Raw genomic sequence first — 23,924 nt, forward strand, 5'->3', positions numbered from 1 at the left:
TGATAAAATAAGGGCCTTGGGTTCTGCCTTTACTGGGGTACAAGGTGGGGTCCCTAGGGTCTTGTGAGTTCACTGTTTATGGTGACTTTAAAACGTAAGAATGAGAATTAGGGCATAAGAAGGGAAAAGCAAGCTCACTCAGGGGTCAGTTACCTAGTCACCCAGGGCTTTCTTTTCTTTTTGTCTTTGTAGAGCCACACTCATGGCATATGGAGGTCCCCAGGCTGGGGTCAGATCAGAGCTTTAGCAGCCGGCCTACCCCACAGCCACAGCAACGCCACATCTGAGCCACGTCTGTGACCTACAGCTCAGCTCATGGCAACACCAGATCCTTAACCGGCTGAACAAGGCCAGGGATTGAACCCGTGTCCTCATGGATCCTAGTCGGATTCATTTCTGATCCTTAACCCACTGAGCAAAGCCAAGGGTGGAACCCGCCTCCTCATGGTTACTAGTCGGGTTCATTACCACTGAGCCACATGGGAACTCCCACCTAGGACTTCCTAAAAGGGAACATGTTGGGTGGGGCCGCCTGGCTCTTTAGTAATTGGTGGCAATGTGTTTATTCGAGATGGGTGTCTCCCAAATGGATGCCAGTGTCAGGCACTCAGAGTCCACAAGGCTTATTGGTAGGCAATCACACTAGAGTGCTGCTGGGGAAACTTTGGCTGTTTTTGATATAGTGCGTTTCCTTTTATTTATTTATTTATTTTTTTTCCTTTTTGCCTTTTCTTGGGCCGCTCCTGCGGCATATGGAGGTTCCCAGGCTAGGGGTCTAATCGGAGCGTACCCACCGGCCTACACCAGAGCCACAGCAACATGGGATCCAAGCCACGTCTGCAACCTACACCACAGCTCACGGCAACACCGGGTCCTTAACCCACTGAGCAAGGCCAGGGATAGAACCTACAACCTCGTGGTTCCTAGTCTGATTCATTAACCACGAGCCACAACGGGAACTCCATGTGCACTTCCTTATTAAAAAATTAATTAGTTCCCATTTTAGAGGAGAGAGTGTGTGAGTTCTCTCTTCAGCTCACCCTCTTAACCCAAAGCTGTCCCCGAACTCAGAGCTGAAGGACAGGTGTCAGCAGATGAACACAAGGCAGCCTGGACTCTGGGAAAGAGATCTTCAGTTGCAAAGACACTGGCATGAAGTAGTGTGGACGGTTTAAGGAAGAAGGCGCCAAGAGGAGAGGATGGATGAGCGGCTAGCAGTGAGGTCACGAATGACATGAAATGCTGAGGACTGTGAGGTACTGGGAGCCAGGAGCGGGTTTGTTCAGGAGAGTAAGGGTCAGCTCTCTGATGGAAAGAACCCTTTAGGGCCCATAAACATGGTGGGGAGGTGACTAGAAGTCAGGAGGTGAGGAAATGAACTTGAAGAAGTGACAGATAAAAGTAGGACAAGGAGCCAAGTCCAGAGAGGTTAAGATGGTCTATCACGAAGCGAATGCCAGGCTGAGGGGCTGCGCTTTCCCTGGGGAGGCTTCCAAGAGTCCTGGGAAGGAGAATGACAACAACAGGTTGCCCCCCTGTCCTCTGTGCCTGGTGTAAAAAATTAATACACAGAAGCCTCAATTAAAAGGAATTGGGAGACCAGAAGGGGGAGCTCTCACCAGCTGTGATGACAGCAGAGCACAACCGGAAGAAGAAAGACCCCTCTTCTTTCCCCAGCAAGGACTCAGCAAATGAAAAGCCACAGACTCGTTTACTATGGCGCTCAGCTTCCTTATCCCCTCTATAAAAGCGGTCTCCTCCCTTCACCATGCATGAGCTTGCACGTGGCCCGCCCTGGTTGCTGACCGTGAGATGCAATTCTAGGCTGATCCTGAATAAAAACCCCATCTCTGCTGGGGAAATATCTGCCCGTATCTCTGTTTCAGGTCAGTGCTAGTCGCCCTCAGCCTCAGGAGAACCTCCCAGGAGGATCTTTCTGTTCCAGGAAGATAAACCAGCAGGCGCTAAGCACACACCGTGGGAAGGGAGCTTTGTTGGGATTTGTATGTGTTCTCTCTTTAATGCTCACCCAACTCTGAGGTAGGACATATGATTTCTGATTTACAGAATGGAAGACTGAGGCACGGAGAGATGACCTGAACTGCTCGTTAGCAGTGCCTTAAAAAGGCCTGGAACCTGCTTCTGAGCCCCCGTCTCTCAAATCCCATCACCTGTCTTCTCTCTGCTCTTGCTGGGGACACTCACATAGGAGGTAATGCTAAGATTGCCACAAAGGTTTCATCCACTAGTCCCTGCCTTCTCTTTTCTTCCCGCAAAGTCTGTGATGCCTCTGGCCAGGACCGAGCTCCAGCGAGTCCTCATTTGCTTTTTCTGATCTCTGAGTACTCAGTGCTGGTGGCCTCCTGGTCCCCAGGCTCCCGCGACTTCATCTCCTGAAAACTGAGGGAGGCGTAATGGAGCTCCTCTTGCTCCCCCGGGGGCTCAGCATCCTCTGCAGGGGACGGCGCTTGGTCTGCGGGGCTGTCTGGCCGGGGCTTTTGCCTGGAACCCTGAATAAAGGGGAGAAAAGGGAGTCAAAGAAGGAGTATGGCAGGCATGGTCCCCAAGAGGGAAGCTGGGCTTTGTTCATTCATTCTTCCTCTTAGCCTACACATATTTTTTATGAACTCACTTATTCACTCATTCATTTAAAATTTTATAATACTCAGAGTTGCCATCACGGCTCAGTGGAAATGAATCTGATGAGCATCCATGAGGATGCAGGTTCGATCCCTGGCCTCGCTCAGTGGGTTAAGGATCCAGCGTTGCCCTGAGCCGTGGTGTAGGTCACAGATGCGGCTTGGATCTGGCATGGCTGTGGCTGTGGTGTAGGCCAGTGGCTACAGCTCCAATTCAACCTCTGGCCTGGGAACCTCCATATGCCATGAGTGCGGCCCTAAAAAAAAATGTTTTATGATACTACAGCAGAAGTTATCACAACCTTGTAAATCAACTATACTTCAATAAAACTTTAAAAAATGAAAAGAGGAGTTCCCGTTGTAGCTCAGCAGGTTAAGACCCCAACATAGTGTCCGTGAGGATGTGGGTTTGATCCCTGGCCTCGCTCAGTGAGCTAAGTACCTGGTGTTGCTGAAAGCTGCAGTGCAGGTTGGAGACGCAGCTTGGATCTGGCGTTGCTGTGGCTGTGGTGTAGACCAGCAGCTGCAGCTCCAACTAGAGCCTTAGCCTGAGAAATTCCATATGCCACAGGTGTGGCTGTAAAAAGAAAAAAAGAAAATTTCATGATACTAAGATTAATCAGGCCACATTGAGGGCTTAGTTGTGTGTATATATGTATGTATGTATGTATGTATTTACCATGCCTACAGCATGTGGAAGTTTCCAGGCCAGTGACTGAACCCCTGACACAGCAGCAACCCCAGGCGACTGCAGCAACAACACCGATTTTTTTGTTTGTTTGTTTTGCTTTTTAGGGCTTCTTCCTCAGCATATGGAAGTTCCTAGGCTAGGGGTTGAATCAGAGCTTCAGCTGCTGCTGGCCTACACCACAGCCACAGCAACTCGGAGTCCAAGGTGCATCTCTGACCTACACCACAACTCACAGCAATGCCGGATCCCTGACCCACTGAGCGAGGCCAGGAATTGAACCCTAGTCCTCATGGGTACCAGTCAGATTCATTTCTGCTGCGCCATAACAGGAACTTCTGGATCCTTAATCTGCTGCACCACAAGAGCACTGCCTAGTCGAATTTAATCCTCACAAAAACCCAGTATGACTGATGCTCTTATTATTCCCATTCTACAGATAGGGAAACTGAATTGGGGGGCAGTGAAATAACTTGCCCAGAGTCACTCAGGTGGTAAATGGCGGAGCCAGGACTCAAACCCAGGTCTGCAGTATTATTGACAACGTCTCCTGTGTCACGTCCTGGTTGAGGGGCCAGATGGTCCCTGACCTCCAGCAGCTTACGGTTGGCTAGGAGGATCAAGTTAGAGACAGGTAAAGCCATTTTTGAACTTCAGTATGTTATGAGATAGCTTATGGAACCTAGGTCCAGGATCCAGCAAGATGGTAATTCTGGATCCTGGACCTGGGTTCCATAAAGCAAAATGAGAGCAGAGCAGGACCTAAGGCCCCCAGCAAAGATGGTACCCAGACACAGGGAAGCCATTCCCTTTCCTCTGCCATGGCTGCCCACCTCCCTACACCATCGTGCTATAGAAGAGTGTGTTGAAAGCAACGTGAGCCTTCAAATGGTAGCTCAGAAAGAAAACAAAAAATTTCAGGTTATGGAAAAATGGTTTCACCACACCAGAAAAAAAAAAAAAAAAAAAAAAGAATATCTAGACAGAGTTGCCCATACTAGGCATGAGCAAGATAAAATGCAATGACAAAGCAGCTAGGTGCACTCACCCTACTGCAGCCCAAGAACAGGAAATAAGGACACGTGTCCATTAATAGCCTCACCACATAGCAAAAAAGGGCTGAACTGATCACCATCAGACAAGATGCAGCTCAGATTCACTAACAGAAGAAAGCAGTCAGTTCATTCTTTCACTCAGTAGCTCTTTGCCGAGTGCTGGCTACGAGGTGCCGTTCTTGCAAACGAAGACAAAAGAGGAAGTGACACAGCCCAAAATACCTGCATTCACGCAGTTCCATATTAGAAGGAGGAATAGTAACATTAGGTAACAGCGGTAAGCAAGCTTCCCATGAACGAGGCACATTTCTAAGCACTTGTTGCAACAACCCAATAAAACAGTTCCCAGCATGTCCGTGGTCTCATTTCCAGGAGAGAAAATAAAGAGACAGAGAGGTTAGTGAACTCGCTTGGAAGTGGTTGGATCCAGGACTTGAACAGAGGAAGCTGAACTCCAGAAACTATGTCATTTATCCCTTTACTGTTCCGCCCACAGTACAAAGTGAACAGAAAGGTTGAGAGTGAAAGAATGGGGAAAACTAAGCTCCTTCTGCCATGGTTCCTGTCGAGATAGGGAATTCACACCGGCCACTAGCTCTATTCACCAACCTCCAACAATGCAAAGAACTGCAGGTGCAATGACACCTGTAGACACAATTGCAGACATCCATCCATCACCCTGAAGGGGGGCAGGGAGTAAAGCCTAATCGGAATGAATGGGGTTCAGGGCTGGGAAGCTGGCTTGTTGATGATGAGAGGATGGGTGCTCTCCAATGTGCCTGAATTCTGCTTCCTTTGCCTTGGAACAATCACTGCCTGCAAAATCCAGAGTGTGGGCAGGACAGTGATGAGTGGGCATCTGAGGAATGTGCTGCATAAGCACCGAGGTTCACTGAGGTGAAGAGAAAGAAAGCAAATGCGGAGCTTCACCGGCCTTTGGGGTTCTTGCCTTCCTGTTTTCCTTCCCCAACTCTGGTGGGTCAAAATCCCAGCGCTCCTTCTCCCTGAAGGTCGGGAGGCAGAGGGGTGACCTGAGCCGCTTTCTTGGGGGACAGGAAGTGGGGGTGACTGGCAGGGGCTGGGAGCACTCCACCCCGGGGCTCATCCTTGGAACTGACACAGACCAGCATGTGCCCTTCGCTTTCACCCAATCCACTCTCCAGACAGAGCAGCTAACATCCCTGGGGAATCTGCGCGCCCAGAACGGACGCCTGCGGAGAATAAACGCTCTGGATGGAAGCTGGGAACTTCGTGCCCCTCCGAAGTGCATGTACTAGAACATTTCAATCAAGAGTTTAAACTAAGCACGCTAAAGGCGCCAAGGGGAGTGAGTGATGATAGGACCATCGTGAATAAGAAATCACGCACACCAGCCACTAACTACGGGATATCCCTGTATGGTGACAGACTGAAACTGGACAGCACGGTGATCCTTCTGAAATGTATAGAAAATATCGAATCACTATGTTGCGTAACGGGAACTAACATAGTGTTATAGGTTGGTTTTACTTCAAAGACGAACAAATGGGATTAGCAGTGAGATCCTGCTGGGTCGCCCTGGGAACTAGGTCTAGTCACTTATGATGGAGCATGATGATGGGAGAAAAAAGAATGTGTACACGTATGTGTGCCTGGGTCACCATGCTGTACAGTTGAAAAAAATAAATAAAAGGTAAAAAAAAAAAAAAAGATGAACAAACACGCAAACTCATCGAAAATGAGATCGGATGTGTAGTCACCAGAGGCGGGAGGCAGGGAGAGGGGGGATTGGAGGAAGGTGGCCAAAATACACACTTCCAGTTATAAGATAAATGGGCACCAGGGCTGTCATGTGCCATGTGGTAATTATAATTAACACTACTATATGTTATATATGAAGGTTATTAAGAGAGCAAATGCTGGGAGTTCCCGTCGTGGCACAGAGGAAACAAATCTGACTAGGAAACATGAGGTTGCAGGTTCGATCCCTGGCCTCGCTCAGTGGGTTAAGAATCCGGCGTTGCCGTGAGCTGTGGTGTAGGTCGCAGACACGGCTCAGATCTGCTGTTGCTGTGGCCATGGTGTAGGCAGGCAGCTGTAGCTCCAACTGGATCCCTAGCCTGGGAACCTCCATGTGCCAAGGGTGTGGCCCTCAAAAACAAAACAAAACAAAAAAAGAAAGAGAGAGAGAGAGAACAAATCCTAAGAGTCCTCAACACGGGGGAAAAAAATGTTTTCTATTTTAGTTTTCCATTTATATGAGATGATGGATGTTTGCGAAGCTTACTGCGACACTCGTTTCAGGATGTTTGTAAGTCAAATCATTATTCTGAACCCCTTTAAACTTACATGGAGCTCTATGTCAATTATATGTCAGTGAAAGTGAAAGGAAAAAAAAAAGGAATTGTGTACATCAGAAATTACGTACCTAAAACAAGAAGTTAGGTAATCATGTAAGTTACATAAGGAGGAAATGTGTAGGCAGTTCTGTAAAAAAGTGGAAATATTGGGTCTGAAAAAAGATAATAGGAAGTACCCAGTGGTGGGATGAAGACTAGAATAAATACGACTGAAGGCACATCGCTGAGCTGGAAGGGCCTTTAAAGTCTCCTCTAGAAGCAGAGAAGGATGAAAAATCTGTGAAAGAAGAGTTATGCTAGATGGAGGCGAGAAAGAGGAAATATCAACACTCAGATGATAAGAGTCCATGAAAGAGATAAAAAGGAAATAAAAAGAGAAAGAGGGAACTGTATTCAATATCTTATAATAATCCATAATGGGACATACACACACACAACTGAATCACTTCGCTGTGCACCTGAAACTAACACAACGTTGTAAATCAACTATACTCCAATTAAAAAGTAGAATTAAATTTAAAAATTAAAGTAAATTCAGGAGTTCTCGTCGTGGCGCAGTGGTTAACGAATCCGACTAGGAACCATGAGGTTGCAGGTTCGGTCCCTGCCCTTGCTCAGTGGGTTAACGATCCGGCGTTGCCGTGAGCTGTGATGTAGATTGCAGACGCGGCTCGGATCCAGCGTTGCTGTGGCTCTGGCATAGGCCAGTGGCTGCAGCTCCGATTCGACCCCTAGCCTGGGAACCTCCATATGCCGTGGGAGCGGCCCAAAGAAATAGCAAAAAGACAAAAAAAAAAATTAAAATTAATTCAAAAAATAAATCAAAAGGGGAAGAAAGACTTGAACAAGAATAGTGGAAATAAAATTACCAGAGTTAAAGCTGTACCTCCTCAGCTAAAAGGGCCCCACAAGTGCAAAAAAAAAAAAAGCCCGTACCCATTTTTTTTTTTTTATCTTTTTAGGGCCACACCCGCGGCATATGGAAGTTTCCAGACTAGGGGGTGAATTGGAGCTGCAGCTGCCAGACTGCACCATGGCCATAGCAACGTGGAATCTGAGCCACATCTGCTGACCTATACCACAGCTCATGGCAATGCCAGATCCTTAACCCACGGAGCAAGGCCAGGGATTGAACCTGTGTCCTCATGGATGCTAGTTGGGTTTATTAACCATTGATCCACGACGGGAACTCTCACACCCAAATCTTAATGGTGCTGAATCTTAAGACTATCAAAACCACGGGGAAACGTATAAACGTTGCCAGGAAGAATGAGAGGATTACCTACCAATGTGCAAGATTCAGCCTGACCTAAGATCTCCAACAGTGATACTGGATACAAGAAACACTACAGCTCAGACAACCCCATCAAAAAATGGGCAGAAGATCTAAACAGACAATTCTCCAAAGACAACATACAGATGGCCAACAAACACATGAAAAGATGTCCAATATCACTCATTATTCGAGAAATGCAAATCAAAACCACGATGAGGTACCACCTATACCGGCCAGAATGGCCAGCATCAAAAAGTCTACAAACAGTAAGTGCTGGAGAGGGTGTGGAGAAAAAGGAACCCTAGCACACTGTTGGTGGGATTGTAAATGCGTGCAACCGCTGTGGAAAACAGTATGGGGAGTCCTCAGAAAACTAAAACTAGAACTACCATTGGATCCAGCAATCCCACTCCTGGGCATCTATCCAGAGAAAACCACTACTTGAAAAGACGCATGTACTCCAATGTTCACTGCAGCACTATTTGCAATAGCCAAGACATGGAAACAACCTAAATGTCCACCGACAGAGGAGTGGATCCAGAAGATGTGGTACATATACACAATGGAATATTACTCAGCCATATAAAAGGAAAGAAATAACAGCATTTGCATCAACATGGATGGACCTAGAAATTATCATGCTAAGTGAAGTCAGCCATACAATGAGACACCAACATCCAATACTTTCACTGACATGTGGAATCTAAAAAAAGGAAAAAATGAACTTCTTTGCAGAACAGATAGTAACTCAGACTTTGAAAACCGTATGGTTCCTAAATGAGACAGGTTGGCGGGTGGGGGGGATGCACTGAGGGTTTGGAATGGAAATGCTGTAAAATTTGGTTGTGATGATTGTTGTACACCTACAAATGTAATAAAAGTCATTAAGTAATTTTTAAAAAAGGAACAATGAAGCGTTTAAAGCATGGGCAGGAAATCACCTCGATGCCAGGCTTTTCATTTCTGCCCAATGAAATTCAAATGTAGGGGCATAAAAATATTTTCAGTCTTCAAGTCCTCGGAAGTCTTAACATGGGAAAACCCAAACTGAAAACACATTGGGAGGAAGAATTCAAATAAAAATGACAAAATCAAGAAACCACACACAATCAGTATAGGATAGAAAGATGATCATATATCTCAGTAGAACGTGTGGCTGTGTATTTTCTTTAAAAAGACCAGGAATTCCTGTTGTGGCGAAGCGGAAATGAACCCGACTAATATCCATGAAGATGTGGGTTCCTTTCCAGGCCTCGCTCAGTGGGTTAAGGATCCAGCATTGCCGGGAGCTGTGGTGTAGGTCTCAGACACAGCTCAGATCTGGCGTTGCTGTGGCTGTGGTGTAGGCTGGCGACTACAGCTCCGATTAGACCCCTCGCCTGGGAGCCTTCATATGCCACGGGTGCAGCCCTAAAAAGATAAAAAGACCAAAACAAACAAACGAAAAAAAAAAAAAAAGACTCACCACTAAAGCATAAAAAAATGTTGGGGGGAGATGGGGCGAGGAGAGGATGGAAAAATATCAGGCATCTAACTAACCAATGATAACCTGGTGTATCTTTTTTTTTTTTTTTTGTCTTATTGCCTTTTCTAGGGCCGCTCCCGCGGCACATGGAGTTCCCAGGCTAGGGATCTAATTGGACCTGTAGCCACCACCCTACACCAGGGCCACAGCAATGTGGGATCCGAGCCACACCTACAACCTACACCACAGCTCACAGCAACGTCGGATCGTCAACCGGCCAGGGATCGAACCCGCAACCTCATGGTTAACCACTGCGCCACAATGGGAACTCCATGATAAACTGGTGTATCTATTTTAAGAGCCAACCAAATAGATTTACAACAAAAAGTATCAATAGCGACAGAGACAATTGTTATATGTGGTTAAATATAAAATGTCTGATTTACTAAGATATAATACTTCGAAAATAGACAGTTTTAATTTCAAAGTACATCACCTAGAAGAAACATATTTGATAGATATCAAGGGGAAATGGACAAGTAAACTATCAGAAAGTAAGATTTCAAATACTGATCGGTCAGGAAGACCTATTGGTAAAGATTTTGATTTGAGCAATACAATTATTGATCTTACTTGGAATTTATAAAATCGAAAATATACATTTTTTCTTAAGCATACAGGAACTATTTATAGAAAATCATCACAAGGCCCCAGATCAAGTCTCAACACGCTTTTTTTTTTTAGGGCTGAATGTGCCGCATATGGAGGTTCCCAGGCTAGGGGTGGAATTGGAGCCACAGCTACCAGCCTGCACCACAGCCACAGCAATGCGGGATCTGAGCCTCATCTGTGACCTACACCACAGCTCACGGCAATGCTGGATCCTTAGCCCACTTAGCAAGGCCAGGGGTTGAACCCAAGTCCTCAGGAATCCTAGTCAGGTTCGTTACTGCCAAGCCACGACAGGAACTCCTCAGCATGTTTTTAAAAATAAGTGTCATAAAAACCCTATACGCCGATCAAAACACAATCTAGTGGGAATTCTCGTCGTGGTGCAGGGAAATGAATCTGACTAGGAACCATGAGGTTGCGGGTTCAATCCCTGACCTCGCTCAGTGGGTTAAGGATCTGGGGTTGCCGTGAGCTGTGGCTCCGACTGGACCCCTAGCCTGGGAACCTCTATATGCTACAGGTGTGGCCCCCAAAAGACAAAAGACAAGAAAAAAAAAGAAAAAGAAAAGAACTTCCTTACCCTGATGAAGGTTATCTATTTATTTTATTTTAAAAAAAATACAACAGCCCACTTAAATGGCAGACAAGGAGTTCCCGCTGTGGCTCCATGGGTTAAGAATCCAACTGCAATGGCTCAAGTCACAGCTGCGGCTCTGATTCGAGCCCTTGCCTGGGAACTTCCATATGCTGCAGGTGTGGCCAAAAGCATTAAAAAATAAAATAAAATAAAATAAAATGGCAGACTATTGGATGCTTTTCCTTCAAAACCAGGAGGAATAAAGGACACCCGCCATCACCACTTCTGTTTGAGTTTGACGTCTTAGCCACGATATTAAAGAAAAGAAAGGAAGTACTTAGAATCAAAGGGCAGAAATAAGCTGTTATTATTTCGCAGATGAAAGAATCATCAAATTTGATATCCCCAAGACTTTAAGTGACATCTAAGGCCAACCTGCGATATTTTTCTAGATTGAACAAAACACTTCTGTGTCTATATACAAACTATTAGACCTAACAGGAGAGCTTAGCAAATTGGAAGAGTATAAGATTAATTAACTATGTAATTGTATTTCACTCATTGCTGCATCTGCTGAGGGAATAAAGACAATTCTCAGGACCCACACAGATAACACTCCAAGTGAGGTGACTACAGTGACAGGGAAGAAATGCACATTCAAGGTAAAGACCCTAATGCACCCCTATGTTCACTGCAGCACTATTCACAACAACCAAGACATGTAAACAACCTAAATGTCCAACCACAGATGGATGGTTCACATAGACAGTGGAATACTACTCGGCCATAAAAAAGAACAAAAAGCCATTTGCAGCAACTGGAGATTCTCATATATATGAAGTAAGTCAGAAGGAGAAAGACAAATACCATATGAATACCATATGATGTCACTTATATCTGGAATCTAATATATGGCACAAATGAACCTAACTACCGATAAGAAACAAACTCATGGACATGGAGAACAGACTTCTGGTTGCCAAGAGGGAGAGGGAGGGAGTGGGATGGATTGGGAGTTTGGGGTTAATAGATGCAAACTATTGCCTCTGGAATGGATAAGCAATGAGCTCCCGCTGTATAGCACTGGGAACTCTATCTAGTCACTTATGATGGAGCGTGACAGAGGATCATGAGGAAAAAAAAGAATGTATATGTGTGTATGGCTGGGTCACTTTGCTGTGCAGCAGAAATTGTCAGAACATTGTATATCTACTATAATAAAAAATTTTTTTAAAGAAATAAAACAGGGAGTTCTCATCATGGCGCAGTGGAAACGAATCCAACTAGGAACCATGAGGTTGCAGGTTTGACCCCTGACCTCGCCCAGTGGGTTAAGGATCCGGCATTGCCATGAGCTATGGTGTAGGCCCGCAGCTGCAGTTCTGATTCAATCCCTGGCCTGGGAACCCTCCATATGCTGCAGGTGTGGCCCTAAAAAGACAAAAGACAAAAAAAAAAAAAAGGAACCCTGCAGAACCCAGCTTCAACCCCATCAACTCAGGCAGTAAAAGGAGAAGCTGTGGGTGGACAAATAGTGGGGAAATGGAAGGAAACTGGCTACCATTCAAACAATCTGTAGTCACATCCTGCCTGCAACCCGAAGGTACACTCAGACTTCTGGGGCCAGATGAGGTTGGCTGAGCGTGGTGGCTTCCTCACCACTAATTCAGGGGAGTGACTCATTTATTGACATTTGAAACCTCTCCGAAGAAAACTCTACCTGCAGGGGTTGCAGGAGGCTGAAGGGCCTGAAGCCCAGAAAGACCAGTTGATTCTTGAAGGAAATGACAGTACATTTGCATCAAATTCCCCCACTTTGACTCAGTGAGCCATGACCGCGGAAAAACAAGAATATCGCAGTTGTTTTCAGATGGTATCTTTGTTTCTGAAAAAGGATGGTCTTGCAGGCTAACGAATAAGACCTAAGAATTTTTCTCTCTCTCTTTTTTTTTTTTTTTTTTGGCCGTACCTGCATCACACGGAAGTTTCCAGGCTAGGGGTCCAAGTGGAGCTGCAACCACAGCAAAGCTGGACCTGAGCCACATCTGTGACCTATGCTGCAGTTTGCTGCAATGCTGGATCCTTAACCCACTGAGAAAGGCCAGGGATCGAACCTGCATCCTCACAGTTACTAGTTGGGTTTGTGACCTGCTGAGCCACAACAGGAACTTCTGAGATCTAGGAATTTTCCAACCACCAAAGCAACAAGCTTCTAAATGACACCCAAGACCAATTTGTGATTTTTTTTTTAATTACAAAAAACTCCTCTAATGTTAAAAAACTTTTTTCATTCTGCATACCAGTAATGAGCAATCAGAAAAAGCACTTTCAAAAAGACAGCATTTACAATACTAACAATAACTGGTACTCAGAAAGAAAAACAGTGAAAGATAACCAAGACCCGTGCGAAGGAATTCTCCATCTTTTTTGAAAAGATCTTTTTTTTTTTTTTTTGCTTTTTAGGGCTGCACCTGCTGCATATGGAAGTTCCCAGGCTAGAGATTGAATGGGAGCTGCAGGTGCAGGCCTACACCACAGATCATGGAAAAACCGCATATTTAACCCACTGAGAGAGTCCAGGGCTCAAACCCACATCATCATGGATGCTAGTCGGGCTCTTAATTGCTGAGCCACAACAGGAACTTCCCTGAAAACATTTTTGGGGGGGGGGGGCTTGGGTCCAGTTGGAGCTACAGCTGCTGGCCTACACCACAGCCACAGCCACACAGGATCTGAGCCTTGTCTTCGACCTACACTCCAGCTCACGGCAACGCTGGATCCTTAACCCACTGATTGAGGCCAGGGATCGAACCTGCAACCTCATGTTTCCTAGTCGGATTCATTTCCACTGCGCCACGACAGGAACTCTGAAAACATTTTTTAAAAGACTTAAATGAATAGAAATATCTATTTTTATGGATAAGAAGACTTGAATTCACAAACAAGTACATTCTCACTGGGCTGATCTGTGGATTCTATGTAATTCCAACCAAAAGCCCAACAGGAGTATTTTTTGGAACTTGACAAACCGATTCTAACATTTAATAGCATAACAGGAGTTCCCTGGTGGCCTCGCAGTTAAGGATTCAACTTTGTCACTGCTGTAGCACAGGTTCGATCCCTGGCCTGGGAACTTCTGAATGCTGCGGGCACAGCCAAACCCCCCTCCAAAACCAAACAAATTAACAAAAAACACAGGGTGTGATCATGAGATATTTACAATTAAAAAAAAAAAAACTCAACAAGAGCATGGCTGTTGAAAATCTTTCCATTAAAAAATAAAAATTAGGAAAAAAATCTTATGGTCACCAAAGGTCACCTTTAAAAAAGTGAGGGTGAGCTACTCCCTGGGTGAAACCATTTATGATGCATATAACCAGAAAAAAAATTATAAAAATATATAGGAGTTCCTGTTGTTGCTCAGAGGGTTAAGAACCCAACATAGTGTCTGTGAGGATTCGGATCCAATCCCTGGCCTCGCTCAGTGGGTTAAGGATCTGGTGTTGCCAGTGATGTAGATCACAGATGAGGTTCATATCTGGTGCGGCTGTGCCTGTGGCACTGGCCAGCAGCTGCAGCTGCAATTCCACCCCGAGCCTGGGAACTTCCATATGCTTCGGGTGTGGCCCTAAAAAGCAAAAAACAAACAAACAAACAAACAAAAAAACTATAAAGCTCTTCAAGAAATATACTAAGAAAAAATCAAACATCCAAAAGAAAAACGGGTTGCAGATGTGACCAGGCATTTTACAAAGATGTGCATACAGCATAGAAGATGTAGAGAGATTTTCAACTTCACTGGCAACCAAATAGATGCAAATCAATACCCTAGTGATATGATGAGATGACCAAAAGAAAACTGCGAAAACCAAGCGATGGAGAAATTATAGATCAATAGAATCTGATAGGCATAAATGGGCATGTGAAAAAATGCAATTGCTTTGGAAGTTCCCGCTGTGGCCCAGCAGAAATGAATCTCACTAGGAACCATGAGGTTGCAGGTTCAATCCCTGGCCTTGCTCAGTGGGTTAGGGATCCGGTGTTGCCATGAGCTGTGGTGTAGGTCGTAGATGTGGCTTGGAAACTACATTGCTGTGGCTGTGGTGTAGGCTGTATCTCTAATTGGACCCCTAGCCTGGGAACCTCCATGTGCCACAGGTGTGGCCCTAAAAAAACAAAAAACAAACAAAAGGAATGCAATTGCTTTGGAAAACCACTTGTCGTCATCTTGTAAATATGAACTTTACCTACCCTAGGACCTAGTAATTAAACTCTTAAGCAATGCTAGAGAGAATTCTCGCATGTGAATACAATGAGACACGAATGAGAATGTTCACGGAGTTTCAGCTGTGTTGCCATGGATCAGCCCTGGTGGTGTCTCTGAAGCGCCAGGACACAGGTTTGATCCCCTGCCCTGCACAGCGTGTTAAAGGGTCTGGCACTGCCCTTAGGCAGCTTAGGTCTCAACTGCGGCTAGGCTCTGATTCCTGGCCCGGGAACTGTGGCCAAAAAAGAAAAAAGAAAAAAGAATGTTCATAAGAGCAACATCCAGAAACAACTCAAAGGTCCATCAGTATGCCCTTAGATAACAGACATAGTCATAAAATGAATTATTATACAGTGGGGAACTGCAACCTTGGGCAAAAACAGGAACGACTCTTTGTGATGCAATATTGCATCTCCAAGGCAAGCCCAAAAAAAGTACATGGACTGTGACACCCTTTGTAGGCTCAGAAGTAATTTAACAAAATACCATCTGTTTCGGGTAGACATATATGTGAAAAAAACAGTTACAGAAGATTCAAGAGGGCAGCGCTTACTGGGGATGTGTCAAGGAGCAACGTGGAGAGATGAAAGTTAGCATCCGTGTTTGAGGTCTTAGGGTGGATGGTAGGTTTACACTTGCTTATCATATTATGAATAAAAATGAGTAAGTAAAAGCAAACATTGCTTGTTCCCCTGACAACAGCTTGGTCATGAACAAAGCATTTTGAGTAATTCCATTTAAGGTGACATGAGCACAATTTTTTTTTTTTTTTTGTCTTTTCGCCTTTTCTAGGGCCGCTCCCGCGGCATATGGAGGTTCCTAGGCTATGGGTCTATTCAGAGCTGTAGCTGCCGGTCTACACCACAGCCACAGCCACGCAAGATCCGAGCCACTGGTCTGCGACCTACACTACAGCTCATGCCAATGCCAGATCCTTGACCCGCTGAGCGAGGCCAGCGATCGAACCCACAACCTCATGGTTCCTAGTTGGATTCGATAACCACTGCGCCACAACGGGAACTCCCATGAGCCCAATTTTATAAAAGGGGAGAGGGGACAAGCTGGACAAAGACAAAGGGAAAGAAAATTCCAGCCCCTGCCCTCCAGGGTGGAGACAGGAAACCACTGAAAAAAATGAAGACAATCTATAGAATGGGAGAGAAAAGGTGCAAACAAGGTGACTGACAAGGGCTTAATCTCCAAGATACACAAACAACACATACAACTCAACAGCGGAAAAACAAACACCTAATTGAAAAATGGGCAGAAGACCTAAATAGACATTTCTCCAAAGAAGACATACAGAGGGCCAACAGGCCCAGGAAAAAAGGCTCAACATCACTAATTATTAGAGAAATGCAAATCAAAACTACAATGAGGTACCACCTCACACTAGTCAGAATGGCCATCATTAATGAGTCCACAAATAACAAATGCCGGAGAGGGTGTGGAGCAAAGGGACCCCTCCTGCACTGTTGGTGGAAATGTAAATTGGTACAACCGCTACAGAGGACAGGATGGAGGTCACTTATAAAACTAAATATAGAACTACCATATGATCCAGCAATCCCACTCCTGGGCATCTATCTGGACAAAACTACAATTCAGAAAGATACATGCACCCCCATGTTCATTGCAGCACTGTTCCCAATAGCCAAGACATGGAATGTCCAACCACAGATGAATACAGAATACTCCTCAGCCACAAAAAGAATGAAACAATGCCCTTTGCAACATGGACGCAACAATAGATTCTCATAATAAGTGAAGTAAGTCAGAAAAAGACAAACACCATAGGATATCACTTCTATGTAGAATCTAACATATGGCAAATAAAATAAAATAAAATAAAATACGGCACAAACGCACCTATCTACAAAACAGAAACAGACTCACAGACTTGTGGTTGCCAAGAGGGAGGGGGAGGGACTGGGAGTTTGGGGTTCGTGGAAGCAAAAGTCTTACATTTAGAATGGATAAGCAATGAGGTCCTGCTGTACAGCACAGGGAACTCTATCCGGTTCCACAGACCAGGATGGAAGATAATATAAGAAAGGGAATGAATGAATATATATGATTGGGTGGCTTTGCTGTGCAGAAGAAAATGCCACATTGTAACTCAACCGTAATTTCAAAAACACAGGGTGGAGACAGGTAAATGCAGTGATGATGTGTGACGTGCCCCTCAGAACAGGGATGGACACGTTGCTCTGGGGACACCGAGGAGGGAGGGATGGACATGGATGGGGGCGGGGGGGGGGGGAGCGATCAAAGGCTTTCCAGAGTAGACGTGGCTGCTGGAGCTGGAAAGAGGAAGTGAGGGGATCTGGCAGAAACGGAGAAGGGCCGGGGCTTTTCAGGTAGAAGGAACTGTGCTTTCAAAGGCTGCAAGTCATAAGAAAGTAGATCCATGTGGAAACAGCCCGAAGGCGAGTGTAGCCGGACCCTAGGGCAGGACTCGTGGCTGGAGCTGCCATCAGGAAGGACCTCTTATCCTCAGACCGAGGAGTGTGGCTTGACTATCTACGCAAGGGGAGCAAACAATAGCACTGAGACACCAGAATGGCTGGGAAGTACTGGTGTCAGGGAGATGGTTCTGGCAGCCGGTGTCTTGCAAAGTAGTGAGGTGGGCTCAGTAGTCAGCAGAGGACCACCGGGGCTGGGAGATGAAGGGGAAGAACAGAAAGGAAGTCAACTCTCTGGCCTGCCCAGGGGGCCAGGGAGGAGCAGGAAATGCGGAGGAGCTGAGTCTGGACCCGCTGAGCGGACCTGCCCAGGACCCCACCGCGTGAGAAGACGCCCACATCACTCACCCAGGCCACGGTACCCATGACGGGGTCTTCATCATCCATGCCCTTGGGTGTTCGTGCTGCCTGCCTTCTGCGGCGTTTGACTCTAAGAGAAGAAAGCAGTGTGCTGCAGCCAGGATGGCTCAGGCTGCCCCCCACCTCCGACCACCCCCCCACCCTGACCCCCCCACTCCCAGGTAAGACATCTGAGGCATCCAGACCCTGGAACTGGACCTGGAGGACTTCCTGATGTGTCAGCCAGTGCCCCATCCTCCTGGATGACCAGGGGGTTGGCCAAGACTGAATTTCCACCATGAAAGACCCCTTATGCACAAAAACTTGTACGCACACGATCACAGCAGGGGTATTCATGACAGCCCCAAAGTGGAAACCATTCAAACGTCCATCCATCGGTGCATAAAATGTGCTCCAGTCACACGATGGAACGTTATTGGGAAATCAAAAGAAATGAGGTCCTGACACAGGTGCACGTGCATGAACCTTGCAAACATCACACTAACTCAAAGAAGGCAGTCACAAAGGAGCACATATTTTATGATTCCACTTATATGAAATACTCAGAATAGGCAACTCTGGAGAGACAGAAAAGAGATGAGTGGTTGCCTAGGGCTGCGGGGAGGATGAGCAGGGTGAACAAGGGGTGTGGGTTCCTTTCTGGTTACTCTTTCACTTTGGACCAAGGACAATGTGTTATCATTGATGGTGCTGATGGCCACACAACTCTGAAAATACCAAAAGCCAGGGAATGGTACCTCTTACGTGTATGGGAATTATATCTCAATAAAGCTGTGACCCAGTCTCTCCCCACCCCCACAAAAGACCCCACCCCCCATCCCAGATCTAATCTACTCAGCTCAGCATTTCTGAGATGAAGGGACCTCTTTCCAGATTCCCTACCACACACGTGGAGGTCCCTCCCCAAGAACAAAAGCTTACAGGCAAAAGAAGATAAGGCATAAGCAGAGGGACAGCACGGCCATGGCACCAGCACCTCCAAGCGCTCCAGGAACCGCTCCTGTCAGGGACCCGGATGTTCCTACGGAGAAGAAAGGCGGGACATGACCTCATTCCCGGAGTCAATCTCCGGCCTTTCTGCCTCCTTGTAGAACTTTCTAGAAAGCCTCTTCAGGCCAGAGATGGAGCACCCTATCCTAACAATCAATCACCTTTTGTCCAGACCCCAACCCCTCTCCCCTCAAAAAATCATCGTCTAGGATCGTAACTCCTTTTCCCCAAGCCTCTGTCCCCAAAGAGTGCCCTGACCTGGCAGCAGCAGGACAGTGGCGCCCTGGGACCCGTAGACGTTCTGGGCCTCGCAGCTGAGTCTGAGGCTGGAGCTGAGCCCCTCGCCCAGGCTCAGGGAGCTGTTGGCCCAGGGCCCGGTGGAGCTGGAGGTGACCTTGATCGAGGCGTTGCTGAAGTTCCCGTCCAGCAGCCCCTCCCCCAGGCGCCAGTGCAGGGAGGGGGCGGGCTGGGCTCGGGAGGAGCAGCTGCAGTGGAGACCCCTGTCCTCCCAGGAGCAGGAGGGACCCAGCAGCTGCGGGGGGGCTGCAGGGAGGGAGGAGGTCATCAGGCTTGTCCCCTCCACTGGACCCCAGTGTCCTGCCCCCAGGGGTCCCCACACTCACAGACCACCAAGAGGCTCAGAGAGAGATTCTGGGAGCCCAGCGGGTTCTGAGCCCGACAGGTGACTTCTCCTGGCACCGTCCCCACGCCTGGCAGCTCCAGGATTGTGGTGCTAGAGATGGGGGTGGCATTCGGGGCTGGGGACCCCCGGAACCAGCTCAGCTGTGCAGGGGGGTTGCCGTCGGCCACACAGAGCAGCTGCAGAGCCTGGTCCTCCAAGATGAAGAGGGACGAGGTGTTCTGCAGAATCTTGAGGACTTTGGGGGAAAGTGCAGCGGCAGAGCTGGGGGAGGCTGACTTTTCCATCTCCCCCCTTTCCAGGATCTCGTTGGCTTCTCCCCCGCCCACCCCCACCCCCCGCAACTGGCCGTGGTTCAGAGTAGGTTCTACTGCTGGATCTTCACACCCTAAGGAGGTGGCCCCAAAGTGTCTGGACCTCCTATCTTTCGCCGAGTCTCAGGGTCTCAGTGGGACATGCCTGGGCGGTTTGGTGGAAGGAGAACAGAGAGACTCCGCATCTTTGAGAAACTGATTCAGTGAAGGCAGCAGGAAATGGGATATAAGGAGGCTTTTGTTCAGGAAAACCACAGGGCAGAAGCGAGGCGAAGTGACACGGGCTTTGAACAGAGCGCGCACGCACAGTACGCGCATGCGTATGTGTATGCGTGTGTCTGTGCTATGTATGCGTGGGTGTACGTGTGTGAGTGCGTGTACGTGTGTGCGACCGTGTACATGCATTTGCGAATGTGTGCATTTGTGTGTGTGTGTGTGTGTTGCGTGTGTATGTGTATTTGTGTCTGGATTAATGTGTTTCCGCATGTGTGTGTATGTGTATCTCTGTGTGTGCGTTTGCATGTCTGTGTGTATACATGTGTGTATGTGTCTGTATGTGTGTGTGCACGTGTGGACTGGTGCATGGGAGGTGAGGGAGGAGGGTGGCAATTTTAGCCTTGCTCTTGACATATCTGATCCCACTTAAGCCCTGATGCCGGCACCTCTCTCCCACTTAAGCATGATGCAGCCCCGGGGAGGAGGGGTTCCTTCCTACCTGTGACATTTCTGAAGGAGACGTTGATGGTGAGGTTCCACGGAGCGTCTGGAATAGAAAGATCTGGCCTTGGTTCAGAGGCGAGGAGGGGGGTGGAAATTGACCCAGCTCCCAAGGAGGGAAACCAGGAGGGGAGGAATTGCTGTCCTTTATGGCCACTCCCCACCAAGTTTCCCACAGATCAGATGTATAAAAGAGCCCGCCCTGGTCCTCTACTCACACACACACACGCACACATGCACACACACAGCCCACCGGCACACAGCCGGCCCCCCACACTCACAGGAGACATTGAGCTGGATGGTTCTCTCCGTGGTCACCTGAGCTCCTTGGAGTTTCACCTGACAGGTGAGGTTGGTGCCATGGTCCTGGGGTCTCGGGGTGAGGGTGAGCACCGAGGAGCCAAGGGCCTCTGGGTCCACAGCATCAAGGGCGGCCCCCGCCCAGGAGAAATGGACAAGCCTCCCCCCATCACAGACTGGCGGCAGGGAGCAGGTCAGGTTTGTGGGGCGGCCAGACTCCAGAGGCTCCAGAAAGCGGATGTCGGGTTTCTCTGTCAGGGCTGAGGAGGAGAGAGGGGTGGGCACCCAGAGCGGGACCCTGAGAGGGACCAGTGCCTCAGGGCCAGAGCTCACCCCGGGTCCCGGATCTCCCCTGCACCCCCAAACCCCGAGACCTGGAGCAGGGAGAGGTCCTATGTCCCACCGCTGTTCTAATTCGGGGGTCCGCTCCCTGGGTCCCCCGCCATACCTGTCACCTGCACCTTCAGCTTCTTATCTGTGTAAGTGTGTTTTATTCTGTGTTCTTCCTCCAGCCGGAGGACGTAGACCCCCGTGTCACTCATCCTGGCGTCTCTGATGCTCAGGGAGCAGTCCTTGTTCTGGGGATCCCCAGAGAGTTGGAATCGGTCCCGGGTCTGTGGGTTCACTGGTCTGTGTGGGTTGTTTGTGGCCACAGGCTCACCGAGGCGGGTGTTATCCCCTTCCCGGAACCAGTAGATGAAGAGATACTCAGGGGAAAACCAGTAACTCCAGGAGAAGGAGAAGGAGCAGGTCACATGGACACCCAGGCACTCCTGCACCGTCACGGATTCCTGCACTTGGAGCCAGAAACCTTGATCCTGCTGCAGGGACCCTGGGGGACACAGAGGCTCCGCTCCAGCTCCAGCACCCCCACCCCTCACCTAACCCCGCCCCCCCTCGTGCTGCCTCCTTCCCCCCACCCCCTCCCCAGCCCACTCACCCCCCCACAGCAGGAGCAGCAGCAGCAGCAGCAGGGGCACCATGTCCACCTCGGCCAGGGCAGAGCCCGGTCCAGGTCCCTCTGTCAGGGACAGGAACGCCCTGAATGTGGGGAGGGACCCGGGAGGCCCCAACAGGAAGCCAGAGGGTGACAGAGTGACAGGCAGCTGTGGCCTGGCACAGAAGGGGAACTTGGACACCACAGGTCGTGGGGGTGCGATGTGGGTGGAGAAATCATGCTGTCCCACCCTGTCCCCTGCCCCCCTCCGCGGAGGTCCCCGGAGTTTGGGAGGTTTCTCCGGGGGTGGCTGTGGAAGCGATCGCTTTGCAGACGAGGGTGAAGCCAGCAGTCGGGATCCCGGAGGGGCCTGGGCATCCGAGAAGAGACAGGGGGTCTAGACCTGGGGATCCCACGAGACACCCCCCCCCCCCCCCGAGACCGAGACCGAGACCGAGAAACACGGACCATCCTGGACAAGAATAGTTACAATTTTCTCAAGCCTATTCAAGTTCAGGTCAGGAAAGACGTTTGCAGACCTCCAGAGTGGAGCCCAGGAGGGGAAGCAGAGCGTTAAAGGTTCCTTTGCTCCGAAGGGTTTTGGGACCATGGAAAACAGGTGTTGGTCTTCCTGGAACTGAGGGTCTTATGGGACCAGGCTTGGAGCGCGGGCCGCGCACATCGGGGAGGGGGAGGGAAAGGGAGACCCTCACCCCGCTCTGTGGGACCCCAGAAGGCTGGACCTCACACAGAAACACAAGTCAGCATCCCTCCCTCAGCACCGCCTTTTTTCCCAAAGCCCTGGGCAGGGCTCAAGCCTTGTGTGGAAATAACCTGTCATCTGAGTGCTCCTTAGGGAAGAAACTTCATAAAGTTTTCCCAAATTTGGCACTGATATTTTTTTTCTTTTTTTGCTTCTTAGGACCGCACCCAAGGCATATGGAGGTTCCCGGGCTAGGGGTCCAATCGGAGGAGCTACACCTGCCAGCCTACCCCACAGCCCCAGCAAGGCAGGATCCGAGCCGTGTCTGCAACCGACACCGCAGCTCGGCAGCTCGCAGCAATGCCTGATTCTTAACCCACTGAGCGAGGGCAGGGATCGAACCTACAACCTCTTGGTTCCTAGTCAGATTCATTTCCTCTGTGCCATGACTGGCACTCCAACAATGACCTTAAACATTTTAGACCCTCCCAGGGACAAGTTGTAGGACTGAAAGAAAGTTTCTTTTACACGTACATAAAATAATACTTACATAATTTTTACTTTCTCAATCTCACCAGTGGACATACTGTATCTTTCTATTTCAGATCTAAAATGCTTATAGTTAATATGTCTTCGTATACTATTAATACTTACTCATATCCACAATTATTCTCCCGTAAAGAGGCTGAGAGGATCAGCCCCAAAGTGTGGGGAACGTGTGTTTGCAGGTATGACAGACAGATATACTGACTACTAATAAAAACTCTCTGTCGCCTTCTGAATTGTCTTACATTTTGATTTTGAGCATTTCAGCTTTTGCGATGGATGAAATGTGTTTTCTCCTGTCACCGGAAACTCATGCGGGAGTTTCCTTGTGGCTCAGCAGGTTAAGGATCCAGCATGGCCACTCTAGCAGCTGGAGGGGGTGGGGCTGCTGTGTGTGAGTTCCATCCCTGGCCTGGCAACTTCCACATACTCTGACCAAAAAAATAAAGGAACGGAAGTTTAAAAGATTATACATTTGAAAAAAGAAATGCATATGCGTGCCAGAGATACTACGACTTTTAAGAAATATATATATATATATATATATGTGCCCTTCATCCACAGTTCCTGGCTCCCAGCTCCCAGCAACTTTGGGATTTTCTGGTTCACAGGAATTTCTCCTGGGAACATCTTTTGTTACAATCCTTGCTTCTTGTTCTCAGTTCCCAAAACACTTCAGGGCCAAAAGGGTGAAGCAGGTGTCCCATTGGTGTTTCTGCCGAGTTTATATTGCATTCAGTGACTTTTTTTTTCCTTTTTTTTTTTTTTCTGCAGAGGGATCTCATGTGCATAAATGTCAGGCTCCAGGCACCAAGTGGTGGCCCTGGCTGGGGGTCCAGATGAACGAGAGGTAACCAGCGACAGCCCTTTGACCCTCATGCATTGCAGCGAATGTTGCTGGACAAGGCAGGGACTCCAGAAGGCCGGACGCATGAGGTTGTGTAGCCTCCACTCCCAATTCACTGGCCATCTAG

At 48.1% G+C, this 23,924-nt stretch overlaps 1 protein-coding gene across 1 annotated transcript; it reads right to left on the reverse strand.

Moving 5' to 3' along the window:
* Positions 1-1,990: 1,990 nt before the first annotated feature.
* LOC100514653 (sialic acid-binding Ig-like lectin 5) lies at positions 1,991-21,813 on the reverse strand. The gene is made up of 9 exons (XM_003127386.5): positions 21,705-21,813; positions 21,213-21,596; positions 20,746-21,024; positions 20,463-20,510; positions 19,417-19,671; positions 19,052-19,336; positions 18,725-18,824; positions 17,792-17,873; positions 1,991-2,510 (listed from the first exon to the last, which is right to left on the reverse strand). The coding sequence occupies exons 1-9, from the start codon at positions 21,745-21,747 to the stop codon at positions 2,319-2,321; spliced, it is 1,668 nt and encodes a 555-aa protein (XP_003127434.1). The 5' UTR covers positions 21,748-21,813; the 3' UTR covers positions 1,991-2,318.
* Between the last annotated feature and the right edge of the window lie 2,111 nt (positions 21,814-23,924).

Source organism: Sus scrofa, chromosome 6 (genome assembly GCF_054392235.1).
Source record: "Sus scrofa isolate SSC_HxYL_T2T_F1_AM1 chromosome 6, Sscrofa_HxYL_maternal_Yorkshire_Landrace_v2.0, whole genome shotgun sequence".
NCBI lineage: Eukaryota > Metazoa > Chordata > Mammalia > Artiodactyla > Suidae > Sus > Sus scrofa.